This window comes from Cherax quadricarinatus, chromosome 29, assembly GCF_038502225.1.
Source record: "Cherax quadricarinatus isolate ZL_2023a chromosome 29, ASM3850222v1, whole genome shotgun sequence".
NCBI lineage: Eukaryota > Metazoa > Arthropoda > Malacostraca > Decapoda > Parastacidae > Cherax > Cherax quadricarinatus.
The window spans coordinates 12,548,874-12,565,202 of NC_091320.1; the positions used below are offsets into that span (position 1 = coordinate 12,548,874).

Consider the following 16,329-nt stretch of genomic DNA (forward strand, 5'->3'; position numbering starts at 1 on the left):
AGGTGGCACCTCACCCAGTGTAGGTGGCACCTCACCCAGTGTAGGTGACACCTCACCCAGTGTAAGTGGCACCTCACCCAGTGTAGGTGGCACCTCACCCAGTGTAGGTGACACCTCACCCAGTGTAGGTAGCACCTCACCCAGTGTAGGTAGCACCTCACCCAGTGTAGGTGGCACCTCACCCAGTTTAGGTGGCACCTCACCCAGTGTAGGTGACACCTCACCCAATGTAGGTAGCACCTCACCCAGTGTAGGTGGCACCTCACCCAGTGTAGGTGGCACCTCACCCAGTGTAGGTGACACCTCACCCAGTGTAGGTAGCACCTCACCCAGTGTAGGTGGCACCTCACCCAGTGTAGGTGACACCTCACCCAGTGTAGGTAGCACCTCACCCAGTGTAGGTGGCACATCACCCAGTGTAGGTGACACCTCACCCAGTGTAGGTGGCACCTCACCCAGTGTAGGTGACACCTCACCCAGTGTAGGTAGCACCTCACCCAGTGTAGGTGACACCTCACCCAGTGTAGGTGGCACCTCACCCAGTGTAGGTGGCACCTCACCCAGTGTAGGTGGCACCTCACCCAGTGTAGGTGGCACCTCACCCAGTGTAGGTGACACCTCACCCAGAACAGGTGACACCTCACCCAGAGCAGGTGACACCTCACCCAGTGTAGGTGACACCTCACCCAGAACAGGTGACACCTCACCCAGTGTAGGTGACACCTCACCCAGAACAGGTGACACCTCACCCAGTATAAGTGACACCTCACTCAGAACAGGTGACACCTCACCCAGTGTAGGTGACACCTCACCCAGTGTAGGTGACACCTCACCCAGAACAGGTGACACCTCACCCAGAGCAGGTGACACCTCACCCAGTGTAGGTGACACCTCACCCAGAACAGGTGACACCTCACCCAGTGTAGGTGACACCTCACCCAGAACAGTTGACACCTCACCCAGTATAAGTGACACCTCAACCAGAACAGGTGACACCTCACCCAGTGTAGGTGACACCTCACCCAGAACAGGTGACACCTCACCCAGTGTAGGTGACACCTCACCCAGAACAGGTGACACCTCACCCAGAGCAGGTGACACCTCACCCAGTGTAGGTGCCACCTCACCCAGAACAGGTGACACCTCACCCAGTGTAGGTGACACCTCACCCAGAACAGGTGACACCTCACCCAGTGTAGGTGACACCTCACCCAGTGTAGGTGACACCTCACCCAGAACAGGTGACACCTCACCCAGTGTAGGTGACACCTCACCCAGAACAGGTGACACCTCACCCAGAGCAGGTGACACCTCACCCAGTGTAGGTGACACCTCACCCAGAACAGGTGACACCTCACCCAGTGTAGGTGACACCTCACCCAGAACAGGTGACACCTCACCCAGTGTAGGTGACACCTCACCCAGAACAGGTGACACCTCACCCAGTGTAGGTGACACCTCACCCAGTGTAGGTGACACCTCACCCAGAACAGGTGACACCTCACCCAGTGTAGGTGACACCTCACCCAGAACAGGTGACACCTCACCCAGAGCAGGTGACACCTCACTCAGAGCAGGTGACACCTCACTCATGGCAGGAGACACCTCACTCATGGCAGGAGACACCTCACTCATGGCAGGAGACACCTCACTCAGAGAAGGTAACACCTCACCCAGAACAGGTGACACCGACCCAGAGCAGGTGACGCCTCACCCTGAGCAGGTGACACCTCACCCAGAGCAGGTGACACCTCACCCAGAGCAGGTGACACCTCACCCAGAGCAGGTGACACCTCACTCATGGCAGGAGACACCTCAATCAGAGAAGGTAACACCTCACCCAGAGCAGGTGACACCTCACCCAGAGCAGGTGTCACCTCACTCAGAGCAGGTGACAACTCACTCAGAGCAGGTGACACCTCACCCAGAACAGGTGACACCTCACCCAGAGCAGGTGACGCCTCACCCAGAGCAGGTGACACCTCACCCAGAGCAGGTGACGCCTCACTCAGAGCAGGTGACACCTCACTCATGGCAGGAGACACCTCACTCAGAGAAGGTAACACCTCACCCAGAACAGGTGACACCTCACTCAGAGCAGGTGACACCTCACCCAGTGTAGGTGACACCTCACTCAGAGCAGGTAACACCTCACTCATAGCTGGTGACACCTCACTCATGGCAGGTGACACCTCACCCAGAGCAGGTGATGCCTCACTCAGAGCAGGTGACACCTCACTCAGAGCAGGTGTCTCCTCTCCCGGAGCAGGTGACACGTCACTCAGAGCAGGTGACGCCTCACTCAGAGCAGGTGACGCCTCACTGAGAGCAGGTGACGAATCACTCAGAGCATGTTACACCTCACACAGAGCAGGTGACACCTCACCCAGAGCAGTTGACTCCTCACTCAGAGCAGGTGACACCTCACTCATAGCAAACACCTCACTCAGAGCAAGTGACACCTCACCCAGAGCAGTTGTCACCTCACCCAAAGCAAGTGACACTTCACTTAGAGCAGGTTACTCCTCACTCAGAGCAGTTGACACCTCACCCAAAGCAGGTGACACCTCAATCAGAGCAGGTGTCACCTAGCCCAGAGCAGGTGACACCTCACTCAGAGGAAGTAACACGGCACTCAGAGCAGGTGAGAACTTGCACATACATGTACACACATACCCCGCTTTACAGCACTCCTGTTTAGGGTGTTTCACTATTGCAGCGGTTTTCAGTTATACCCATTCTTCATTTATTCAGATTTTCTTTAATAAATATATTCTCTTACACTAAACTAAGGTTGGAAATATTTTATGGTAAGTAATATCTGCACTGAATACGCATTTTTTTTAGGTCTAGCTCTGTTTCTCACTTAATAGAGTATAGTGTGAACATGTTATCAGGCTTTTATATACATTCGAAAGTGAAGAAAGGATATGATTCACTTTACAGTCATAGCTGTATAAGCGGGGCCTTCCTTTATACGTTTGTTTGTTTTCCAGGAACATACTGCGGCAAGTTCCCGTCGAGGAACCAGGAGTGGATGGACGACAGCTTCGACAACAGTGAGGTGTCGCCCATGTGGGATCGTGTTGAGGGAGGATCAGTGTCTATGGGTTGTGGTCCTCACCACACTGGTAATGTTCTGCTCTTCTCTGGTGATGGGCCGCGCTTCGCCACCACCGCTCCCATCGACACCAGATACATAAAGTAAACTATGCTGCCTCCTTCATACATACCAATTATACTACCATAATTTTTTATATAGAAGATATTATAGGGCAATTTATTGTATAGTAATTTATTGTATGATAGCCCTGCGGTAGTTTGTTGTACGGTAGTTTACTGTACAGTAGTTTATTGTACGTTAGTTTATTGTACGGTTGTTTACTGAACGGCAGTTTGTTGTACTGTAGTTTGTTGTGTTGTAGTTTGTTGTACCTTTCTGTGATTAGTGCGTGTAGAGCCAGCCCTAGCGTTGCTGTAGTGCGTGTAGAGCCAGCCCTAGTGTTACTGTAGTGCGTGTAGGGCCAGCCCTAATCTTGCTGTGCGTGTAGAGCCAGCCCTAGCGTTGCTGTAGTGCGTGTAGAGCCAGCCCTAGCGTTGCTGTAGTGCGTGTAGAGCCAGCCCTAGTGTTGCTGTTGTGCGTGTAGAGCCAGCCCTAGCGTTACTGTAGTGCGTGTAGAGCCAGCCCTAGCGTTGCTGTAGTGCGCGTAGAGCCAGCCCTAGCGTTGCTGTAGTGCGTGTAGAGCCAGCCCTAGCGTTGCTGTAGTGCGTGTAGAGCCAGCCCTAGCGTTGCTGTAGTGCGTGTAGAACCAGCCCTAGAGTTGCTGTAGTGCGTGTAGAGCCAGCCCTAGCGTTACTGTAGTGCGTGTAGAGCCAGCCCTAGCGTTACTGTAGTGCGTGTAGGGCCAGCCCTAGCGTTACTGTAGTGCGTGTAGAGCCAGCCCTAGCGTTACTGTAGTGCGTGTAGAGCCAGCCCTAGCGTTACTGTAGTGCGTGTAGGGCCAGCCCTAGCGTTACTGTAGTGCGTGTAGGGCCAGCCCTAGCGTTACTGTAGTGCGTGTAGAGCCAGCCCTAGCATTACTGTAGTGCGTGTAGAGCCAGTCCTAGCGTTACTGTAGTGCGTGTAGGGCCAGCCCTAGCGTTACTGTAGTGCGTGTAGAGCCAGCCCTAGCGTTGCTGTCGTGCGTGTAGGGCCAGCCCTAGCGTTACTGTAGTGCGTGTAGAGCCAGCCCTAGCGTTACTGTAGTGCGTGTAGAGCCAGCCCTAGCGTTGCTGTAGTGCGTGTAGGTCCAGCCCTAGCGTTACTGTAGTGCGTTTAGAGCCAGCCCTAGCGTTATTGTAGTGCGTGTAGAGCCAGCCCTAGCGTTGCTGTAGTGCGTGTAGGGCCAGCCCTAGCGCTACTGTAGTGCGTGTAGAGCCAGCCCTAGCGTTGCTGTAGTGCGTGTAGAGCCAGCCCTAGCATTGCTGTAGTGCGTGTAGGGCCAGCCCTAGCATTGCTGTAGTGCGTGTAGAGCCAACTTTAGCGTTGCTGTTCCTCTGTGTGACTGATGTCGGGTGTAGTGTTAAACTTCGTGTGTCTGACTTTGTTACTGTACTCAGACCAGGTAGTGGTTCATAGATATTTATAAGCTGGTGTGCACCTAACACTGAGTAAAACTTGACAACAAGAGCAGTGATTGCAACACAAGTAATACTGCATTAAATTCGGGAGTCAGTGATCTGAATGTTGAATGTATAGTTGATGTTTTTGCTGCCATCCACAACATAACAATGTCTCTGCTGTAAGTTTTCAGTTACGCTGAGCTGATAATTTCTGAGCACAACGAATGTACAGTATTATTATTCCTAAGACTTATACTATTTTTTGTTAATTTTCATTTTGATGCAATTTCAAGTAATTATTGTTATGGAAACGTCTTTACAATGAAGTATGTAAACCAAACAGTACTTATATAAACGTGAGGAACTTTTTGATGCATTTATGGAATCAGGAAAGACATATGATAGGGTAGATAGTAGGGCAATGTAGCAAATGTTGCAAGTGTATGGAACCAGTGGTAAGTTGGTGACAGCAGGAAAGAGTTTTTAAGAGAATAGTGAGGCTCATGTAAGGGTATATAGGAGAGAAGGAGATTATTTTGCAATAAAAGTTGACCCTAGACGGATATGTAACGTCACCATGGATGTCTAGCACATTTATAGATGGGGATGCAAAAAGAAGTTAATGTTAAGGTGTTGGGGAGAGATTTGGCATTAAAAGATACTGAATTAGATTAGATACAGAGTGGGAGTTATAACAGTTACTCTCTGTCGATGGCTCACTTCCTTAGGGAAACTTCAAAGAAAAGTTGGAAAGGTTGGTGGAGGAATTTGTAGAGTATGTAAAAACAGGAGAGATAAAGTCAGCATAGGAAATAGGATTTCCAGCCCCGGGCGAGGCTTGTTTGTAAGGTGATGTAACCTAAACTTCTGGCGGTGTAAGATTGGATATTAGGATGGAGGGATGAAGTATGGAGGAAGTGGATGTGTTCAGGTATTTGGGAGTGGACCTGTCGACGCATGGGTCTATGAAAGACTAGGCGACCTATAGAATAGAAGGGAAAATGATGGGTGTGTGGTGTGTCATCTGTGGAGACTGGGAATGTACCAGAGTATAGTGGTACCATCTGGAGTTAGTGGAGATGTGTTTAAGGAAGATGTGTGTGGTGTGAATATTACACAGAGAATTTGGAGCAAGGAGATTAGAAAAGAATGTGGGGGTTTCAAAAAAAAATCCAAATTAGAGGGCTGAGGAAGGATTGGTGAGGTGATCAGAAAAGATGGATGAAGCAAAAGAAAATAAGTAAGAGAGTATACAAATCAGGAGCGGAGGAAAGGAATGGCAGGAGATAAGGATTAAAGAAGTTGTGTGTGCTAGGAGCTTGAACATCCAGTGGGCGTGTGTGAGAGTGTTAGAACGAAGTGAAAACAAGTGGTTTTTGTGACCTGACTTGTGGAGTGTAACCAAAGTAACATTTATAAAGAGATGCGGGAAAATAATAAGCCGGACGAGTCCTGGAGGCTGGAGTTCAGCTCCTGCATCCTGAAGGAGGGGAGGAAGGTGTTGTGGTTCATAGGGCCATCTGAACGGTAATGTCAACACACTTCTGGTAAGACAACAAGTGAATCAGAGATGATGAATGCGTGTCCTCTTTTTGAGTCACTCTGCATCTGTGGGAGACAGACCGAATGATGAAAAATATAACATTCCTTGTGCAGACAACTGCAACAACAGTGTTTATAAGTCGCGAAGGTCCACAACCAAGTGGAACGATGTATCAAGTTTTATCAGTATATTGTAGGAGGCGTGTGAGGTGTACCAGCCATACCTGCTTTGCTTTATCATACTCAGACATATAATAAACTTTACTTTAAACTTTTATCTGATGTGTGCACACAACATACAATGTGAAGCGCGTAGTGCACAACACAGCGTGTCCTGGGTAGTGCACAACACAGCATGTCCTGGGTAGGGCACAACACATTTTGACCTTGGTAGTGCACAACACAGTGTGGCCTGGGTAGTGCACAACACAGTGTGGCCTGGGTAGTGCACAACACAGTGTGGCCTGGGTAGTGCACAACACAGTGTGAGCTATGTAGTGCACAACATACTGTGACCTGGGTAGTGCACAACATTGTGTGACGATTGTAGTGCACAATAGAGCATGGCCCGACTAGTGAACAACACACCGTGACCTGGGCTCTGCACAACAGTGTGACCCGGGAAGTACATAACAGTGTGAACTGGGTAATGTACAGTACCGTGTGACCTGGGAGGTGCACAACACAGCGTGACCTGGGTAGTGCACAACACACCGTGACCTGGGTAATACACAACTCACGATGACCTGGTTAGTGCACAACACAATGTGACCTGGGTAGTGCAAAACAGCGCGACCTGGGTAATGCACAACACAGTGTGACCTGGGAAGTACACAACACATTGTGACCTGGGCAGTGCAAAACATACTGTGACCTGGTTAGTGCGCAAAAGTGTGACCTGGGTAGTGCACAACAGTGTGACCTGGGTAGTATACAACACACCGTTACCTGGGTGGTGCACAACACAGTGTGACCTGGTTAGTGAACAACAGTGTGACCTGGTAGTGCACAAAAGTGTGACCTGGGTAGTGCACAACACAGTGTGACCTGGGTATGCACAACACACCGTGACGTGCGTAGTGCACAACACAGTGAGCCCTGAGTAATGCACAACACAATGTGACCTGGGTAGTGCACAACACAGTGTGATCTGTGTAATGCACGACACAGTGTAACCTGGGAAGTGCACAACACACCGTGACCTGCGTAGTGCACAACACAGTATGCCCTGAGTAATGCACAACACAGTGCGACCTGGGTAGTGCACAACACAGTGTGACCTGGATAGTGCAAAACACACTATGACCTGGTTAGTGCACAAAAGTGTGACCTGGGTAGTGCACAACACAGTCTGACTTGGTTAGACAACACACATTTATCTGGGTAGTGCACAACACAGTGTGACCTGGGTAGTGTACAACACAATGTGACCTGGGTAGTGCATAACAGTGCGGCCTGGTAATGCACAACAGAGCGTGACCTGGGTAGTGAACAACACACCGTGACCTGGGTAGTGCACAACACAGTATGACCTGAGTAGTGCACAACATAGTGTGGCCTGGGTAGTGCACAACGCAGCGTGACCTGGGTAGTGAGCATCACACCGTGACCTGGGTAATGGACAACACACCGTGACCTGGGTAGTGCACAAAACACCGTGACCCGGGAAGTGCACAGCACACCGTGACCTGGGTAGTCTACAACGCACCATGAACTGGTAGTGCACAACATAGCGTGACGTGGGTAGTGCACAACACAGCATGACCTGGGTAGTGCACAACACACGTGACATGGGTAGTGCACAATACAGCATCACCTGGGTAGTGCACAACACAGTGACCTGGTAGTGCACAACATAGCGTGACCTGGGTAGTGCACAACACAGCATGACCTGGGTAGTGCACAACACAGCGTGGCCTGGGAAGTGCATAATACAGTGTTACAGGGGTAGTTCGGAACATAGTGTGACCTGGGTAATGCAAAGCACAGTGTTACCTGGGTAGTGCACAAATCAGTGTGACCTGAGTAGTGCACAACACACCGTGACCTGGGTAGTGTACAACGCAGCATGATTTGAGAAGTGCACAACACAGCGGGACCTGGGTAGTGCACAACACAACGTGACCTGGATAGTGCACAACACACCGTGACCTGGGTAGTGCACAACACAATGTGACCTGGGTAGTGCACAACACAGTGTGACCTGGGTAATGCACAACACAGTGTGATCTCGGTAATGCACAACACAGTGTGACCTGCGTAGTGCACAACAGTGTGATCTAGGTAATGCACAACACAGTGTGACCTGAGTAAGGAACAACACAATGTGACCTGGGTAGTGCCCAACACACCGTGACCTTCGTAGTGCACAACACAGTGTGCCCTGAGTAATGCACAACACAGTGAGACCTGGGTAGTGCACAAAGCAGTGTGACCTGCGTAGTGCAAAACACAGTGTGACCTGGGTAGTGCACAAAAGTGTGACCTGGGTAGTTCACAACACAGGGTTACCTGGGTAGTACACAACACACCATTACCTGGGTAGTGCACAACACAGTGTGACCTGGGTAGTGCATAATACAGTGTGACCTGGGTAGTGCACAACACACCGTTATCTGGGTAGCGCACAACACAGTGTGACCTGGGTAGTGCTCAACACAGTGTGACCTGGGTAGTTCAAAACAGTGTGACGTGGTAGTGCACAAAAGTGTGACTTGTCTAGTGCACAACGCAGTGTGACCTGGGTAGTGCACAACACACTGTGACCTGCATAGTGCACAATAGAGTGTGCCCTTTGTAGTACACAACACACAGTCATCTGGATAGTGCACAACACAGTGTGACTTGGATAGTACTCAACACAGCGTGACCTGGGTAGTGAACAACATACCGTGACCTGGGTAGTGAACAACACACCGTGACGTGGGTAGTGCCCAACACCGTGTGACCTGAGTAGTGCACAACATAGTGTGACCTGGGAAGTGCGGAACAGTGTGACCCAGGTCGTGCACAGCACACCGTGACCTGGGTAGTGCACAACACGCCGTTTCCTGGGTAGTGCACAACACAGTGTGACCTAGGTAGTGCACAACACACCTTTATCTGGGTAATGCACAACACAGTGTGACCTGGGTAGTACATAACCTGGGTAGTGCACAACACAGCGTGACCTGAGTAGTGAGCAACACACTGTGACATGGGTAGGGAACAACACACCGTGACCTTGGTGGTGTACAACACAGTGTGATCTGAGTAGTGCACAACAAAGCGTGACCTTTGTAGTGAGCAACACACCGTGACCTGGGTAGTGCACATCACACCGTGACCTGGGTAGTGCACAACACAATGTGACCTGGGTAGTGCACAACACAGTGTGACCTGGGTAATGCACAACACAGTGTGACCTGGTGTTACAAAAAACGCGATTCTAAAAGCTTAGAGATCTCCAGTGAATACTAGAAAGGACTGCCCTTCTAGCATCCAGCCTGTTACTGGGTTTTCGTAACAAGTAGTCAGTATCCTTGTCCAATTATCCATTAGAATTCAGTATTATTCAATAGTGCTTCAGGATTACAACTGGTAGGCTACTAACTAGAGAAATTAAAATTTAATAAATTTATTAAGTCTAGAGGTATATTATCAAATTAAATTAATCACAGCAATCAAAATAAAATCAATCTCTCGAGTTCAATATTATTGTGCTGAAAGCACATATCACATTTATAATTCTTAAGTACCGTCTGGTACATTAACATTTAATAAGATATTACAAATATGTACAAGTGTGTATGTATGTGTGTAAGTGCTCTAAGTAGTTCACTATGTCTCACGACTCGACTAGACTTAAACAAGTGACTGACAAAGTCCTCAAATAAACTAACTTCGTGACCGACTGGCAACCCGAACAGTCTGCTTGAACAACAAAGAATGCTAAGCCCAATAGCAATGCAATATGCGACTGCGACACAGAATCAGGAACTGGGAGATAATATAACGACACTAAGTAGGGACCATCAGCAGATCCTCCACAAAAGTTACAAAACTCCCATACTACTGAATTTAAGTTCAGCATAGGAAAAACCCTGACTGTGACAATACACAGAAACCAGTACAAAATTAGGTCAGAAGCTATAGCTAAGGACCTGAGATGTTCAGAGTGTCTATGTGACACACAACCTCAGTACAACGTCGAAAATCACTAAGTCTATACAATGTTCTGTGAACAGAGTTCTACAGAACTAACAAGAATAATGAGACAGACAATCTGTCCAACCACCAAGCGAGTCTAGAGCAGACTGAATACTTCATGAGAGGTGAGGACACCCCCCCCTCGATCACGTGATAGCCCCGTGGACAGCACAGCTCAGAAGCCGGCAGTATAACGAGCGACAAGCGATAATTACAGTAGTTTGACAATCAAGACTTGAACTGAGCACATATGTACATCCTAACAACATAAGCTACGTCAAATAACAATATAAGGCAATACATTTGCGATTTAGCTATTATCGCAAATATAAGCAATATAAAATTATATGAAAAGGTAATATACATTATATATATACATAATAATCATTGTAACCCATCCAGGGGTTGCAACACCCCCCCCCCCCAACACGACAGACGGTCGCACTAGGAGTTGCATTAACGTCTTTCACATTATTTCTTATTACTCATATCAATACAATTTAATATAAAAATTTATCAGTCTCTCTTGTGCCAAGCACCGCTACAATTCCACAGCGTCCATCACTAGGATATGCCCCTAGTACTAGGGCAGTACACATTATCGTATCTCTGCATACTCGTGGTTATGTACATCAGTGTAGAGACAGGATAGCGCTGACAAGGAGGGCACGTTGAGGCTCGATCATAGTAGAGGAGACTGCATTCCACTCTTAAGTAGTGGTGGTGGAATGCGAGGCAGTATGAACATCTGAGTATGAAACAGCTTAAGGTGTGTAGTGAGGGGGGGGTCTGCGACAGGACAGTGTTGCGTCACGCAGTACCTTCTCCCACACGACACTACTCACTCAACACTCAGCTTGTCTCTTCCTCACACAACAATACTGTGAATACATAAATATAATAATTAGACATGACATGAGTATATATAGTTAATATGGGCTGGAGGGATTAAGTTACTTTACTGAATTTGACATAGCAAGTAACAAAAGGTATTTGGGCATAAAATTACGTAAATTTTAAATGGGGAAGTGCCCAAATACACGTCAAAATGTTCAAAGGACACCACAAGAGCTAGAGCATAATTTTTCTGGTGTCGTTTGAGCTCAGATGAATAGTAACATATAGGATGGAGAATATGAGTGGATGTTGACTGTTGGAGTAGCACAACACCCACTGCATAGCAACTCGCATCTATATGTAAAAAGATAGAAAGATTGAAATTAGGACTTTTCAACACAGGAGCAGAGGAGAGCAAACGTTTCAACCTTTTCAACGAGTCTGAACAATCTCTAGTCCAGGTGAACTGAACTTTGCTACTAGTAAGCTCAGTGAGAGGAGCTGCAATCTGAGAAAAGTTTGGACAGAACCTGCGATAATATCCTGCCATACCCAGGAATCTCTGTACTCCTTTCCTATCCTGTGGCACTGGAAATTCAGAAATTGCACGAACCTTAGCCTCAATAGGAGCAACCTCACCTTGGCCGATACAAAAGCCTAGATAGGTAATCTTGGCTTGACCAAAACTACATTTAGCTAAGTTAACAGTGAAGTTGTAGTGCGCCAGTCTCTCAAACAATGCTCTGAGACACGTCAAGTGCTGTTCCCACTCGTCACTGTACACCACTAAGTCGTCAAGGTAGGCTTCTACTCCTTCTAAGTTGTGGGTCAACTCGTTCATTATACGTTGGAATGAAGAAGCCGCGTTACATAGGTCGAAGGGGGTGACGAGGTAGTTAAACAATCCATCTTGAACAGTAAAAGCAGATATTTCTTGAGCACGTTCAGTAAGCGGGACTTGATAATAGCCTCGTAAGAGATCTAAACGGCTGACAAACTGGGCTCCTGACACACGATCAATAAGGTCGTCAATGCGAGGTAGAGGATAACCATCAGGCAAGGTGACAGAGTTCCCTTTCCTGTAATCAGTGCACATCCTGAAACTACCGTCATGTTTAGGCACTAAAATACAGGGAGATGCCCATGGACTTTTACTGCGCTCAATAAGTCCGTGAGACAACAGAAAATCAACCTCTTCTCTCAATGCTTTATGCTTTGTTGGACTCATCCTATATGGTGATTGCTTAATGGGTGATGCTCCCTGTACATCAACGTCATGTACACCCAGAGTACAACGTTTAGGAACATCACCGAACAATTCAGGGAAATGCAAAATCATGTTTTTAATATCACCAGCTTTATCAATCCCAAGGTTACTAAGAAAATCGTCTAGTGATTGTAGAGTCACTGAATTTTCTAAACGAACCTCTATACCTCTAGAGATGTCAGGTAGACTGACGTTTTCTTCCTCTGTCCTAGGAAGAATAGAAGTAGTAGGTAAGAGGACTAGCGTAGTATGCCTTGAGCTGGTTAACATGGTACACATGATTAGATTTCTTTTTCCCAGGCGTACGTACCAAATAATTTACGTTGCTAAGTTTTTTCACTACTTCCAGGGGACCATCATACCTGGCTTGTAGAGCATGATCTGGTACTAATTTCCGAGCCATCACCTTAACTCCTGCTTTAAAAGAACGAGAGACAGCACGCTTGTCATAATGTTGCTTCATTCTAGCTTGGGCTGAAACTAGGTTTTTCGAAGCTAGCTCTCTAGCGGCTGTCAAATGTTGCTGCATTAATGAAGGTGAAGTACTCAATGATGGATTTGATTTTCCTGTCCACACGTCTTTTAACACTGCGAGAGGACCACGCACTTTGTGTCCGAATATTAATTCAAACATACTAAATCCGAGACTGTCTTGCTCACTTTCTCTCATAGCGAACTGAAGAAAAGGTATACCCTCATCCCAGTCTCTAGAAAAATGTTCACAATAAGCTCTCATCATGGACTTCAGTGTCTGATGAAATCTCTCTAGAGCTCCTTGTGACTGTGGATGATAACTGGTTGAAAGTACAGACTTTATTCCTAGGTGGGATAATGCTTCTCGAAAGATCTTAGAAGTGAAGTTAGATCCCTGATCTGATTGTATCTCTCGTGGCAATCCAACCTGGGAGAAAAATTTCATCAGCGCTCTCACAATAGCACGAGCATTAATTTTTCTCATAGGAATAGCTTCGGGATAGCGTGTTGCAGCGTCCATAATAGTAAATAAGTATTGGTTTCCTAGTTTGGTTCTAGGCAAAGGACCAACACAATCAATAATAAGAAGTGAGAATGGTTCACCATCCACGGTGATAGGAATGAGAGGCGCAGGTGGAGGTGTGTGCGCTGGCTTGCCTGTCACTTGACACACGTGGCAACGTCGCACATGATCAGCTACTGTTTCTTTCATCTTTGGCCAAGTAAAATGTTTTGCCAGTTTACCGAGTGTCTTCTTGACACCCAAATGTCCTCCTATGGGACTATTGTGAGCAAAATCAATGGGTCGTTCACGAAATGTAACTGGTAACACTACTAGATGCTTGACTGTGGTGGAAACACTATCAGCTGACAACTTGCATGTATTTTTCTCCATCAGTACACCGTTACTATGATAGTAACAATTATCGAGATCCTTTGCTTCACTCTCAGTAACTGCTATATCTCTCAGTCTTTCCAGTGACTGATCAACAAACTGATCCTTGATTAAATCATCATGAGTAAGAAATTTAACGTCAGGAGTGTCCTGACTAGGTTGATGACCGGGGGGAGTCAGTGTTAATGATCCTGGGCGCAGAGCATCACTAAACAACATATTCAACCCCAAATCATTGTCATCCACTAACTCAACAGGAGACAAGGATGGTTGTTGAATCTTTGACATAGCTCTAGTAATTGCGCTGAGAGGAAATAAAATAGGTTTCTCTCTACAAGCTTCAATGGCATAATTATCATCAGTGTTATTATCAATCACAAGTGGTTCTTTACATATACCAGCATGAAGGATATCGTTCCCTATCAACAAGTCCACTGACCTGATGGGAAATACACCACTGGATATACCCACTGAAATATAACCAGTATAATAGCTTGTTTCAATATAAACTTTGTGCAGAGGCACTTTTATAACAGCCCCTCCATAGGCTTCTAACAATACATCTATCTTGCAATAGGTATCGTCAGTTATGGGCAGTACATCTTCTCTTAATAACGTGAGATAACTGCCAGTGTCTCTGAAAGTAATTATCTCAGTTAGATGTGATTCGTCAAATCCTACTTTATCTCTCGAAAAGTAAGGACTCATCGCTGAACGAATCTTTTCGTCAGATACACTTTCTGACGCTAGTCATCTATCCTGAGTAACATTATCTAAAACAGTAGGATCAGAGGTATTACTAGGATTTTGGTGTCTTTGTTGCTCGGAAAAGGATACGACTTGAGTGGGGGCGCCAGCCGCACGACTGCTTCTCGTATCTCTTTCTAATTTATAGCAATACTCTCTAGCATGTCCTTTCCTGTTACAATAGGTACATTTTACTTTCTTTTTCTCGATATCAGATTTCTGTCTAGCCACAGAGACAGATTCAGGATTGTGAGCTTTCCTGGTAAAGGTACGAGAAGTTACAGTAGCAGGTACATCAGGCCGGCAATGAGCAGCTGATTTAGGTTGCCAACTTCTAGGACAATCTTTAGTTACCTTGTTTCTCTGTGTTTTAGTACGTACAAGTTTGTGAGAAATCTCGTAATTGTCTGATAATGCTGCAGTTTCCAGAATATCTGAGGTAGTATGATCGATCAGATATTCTTGTATGTCAGCAGGCATACAGTTGTTAAACTCTTCATGTAGTAACAACTGAACAAGACTGTCGTAGTTGTTACACTTGGCAGACCTACACCACCTCTGAAATGCAACTTTGTTCTCACGAGCAAACTCTACACAAGTTTGATCTTGTCGTCGTTGTAACGTACGAAATGCTCTTTGATAACTTACAGGTAACAAGTTATACGTCTCTAGAATTGTTTGTTTGACAGCGTCATAACTAATGCACTTGGCAAATGGCAAAGCTGCAGTACAGGTTTGAGCTCTTCCCGTCAAAGCAGTATGCAACAATGTTGCCCAGTGCTTACGTGGCCAATTCATAGCACGTGCCTGGTTCTCAAACACATCAAAATATGTGTCTAAGTCACTTTCAAAAAACTTAGGAACCATAGATGCAGCTTTCTGCACATTAAATGTGTCCTGTGATCTATCAGTCTGTTGTCTTAACAGACGAACATTTTCTCTGGAAATCTTCTTCGTTCAATTTCCTCTGTGCCTCTATTTGTGCAGTCTGCAACATAAGGAGGCGTTCAAACCTCTCAAACTGTTCCTGAGAGATAGGACCAGTGGGTAATGGAGAAGTAGGGAAATTAACGTGGTCTGGACAGTCCTTAGGTCGGACACTTCGTCCAGCCGTCTCTAGAGAGTCTAGATCTGGTCTAGGATAAGTAGATACAGGTGTAGCATACACAGTACTAGCGTGAGGCTTAGTCATACCAGCTATACTCTGTACTAATGTGTCAGTGAGGGAAGGAGTGAGCGAGAACTGAGCTACACTAGGCTCGGACACTAGGCTCACTTCTGCCTTAGTTGCTCTTTCATCAACTTCAAATAAAGCCATACTTCCTAATTGTGACACTAGGCTTTCTGAATCTGAATCATAATCAGACATCTCTGTATGAGCAGGAAACAATATATCTTTAATTAATGCTCTGACAGTTTCAGCTGTGTAATTCCTGTTATACGTCACACCGAGATATTTGGCTACTTGCCAACACGTCTGAAGTTTTAATGTACTTAACTCAGACAAAGAGTAAGTAAAGGACCCCAATGGAAATAAGTTAAAGGACCCCAATGGAAATAAGTCACTCTGTCTGACTTTTTTGGGTTATCCTAGGTTCTCTACACATATGCTGCTATGTATGATAATTCTATGTAACTGTATTTGTGTATACCTGAATAAACTTACTTACTTACTTACTTACTTAACTGTTTCACTTTGGCATACATCACAAAAATAATTGTACTACGAGAGAGTGATTATGGGAAACTATAATCCTAATAGGAATTTTAGTGTTGG

The 16,329-nt window shown here is 46.4% G+C and overlaps 1 protein-coding gene across 1 annotated transcript in view; it reads left to right on the forward strand.

The window, feature by feature from the left end:
- Positions 1-16,329, forward strand: part of LOC128690364 (reelin) — an 871,665-nt gene that overhangs the window by 366,544 nt on the left and 488,792 nt on the right. Inside the window, exon 30 of the mRNA XM_070089797.1 lies at positions 2,997-3,204. Coding sequence (XP_069945898.1) covers positions 2,997-3,204 — 208 coding nt within the window. The remainder of the gene's footprint in view (positions 1-2,996; positions 3,205-16,329) is intronic.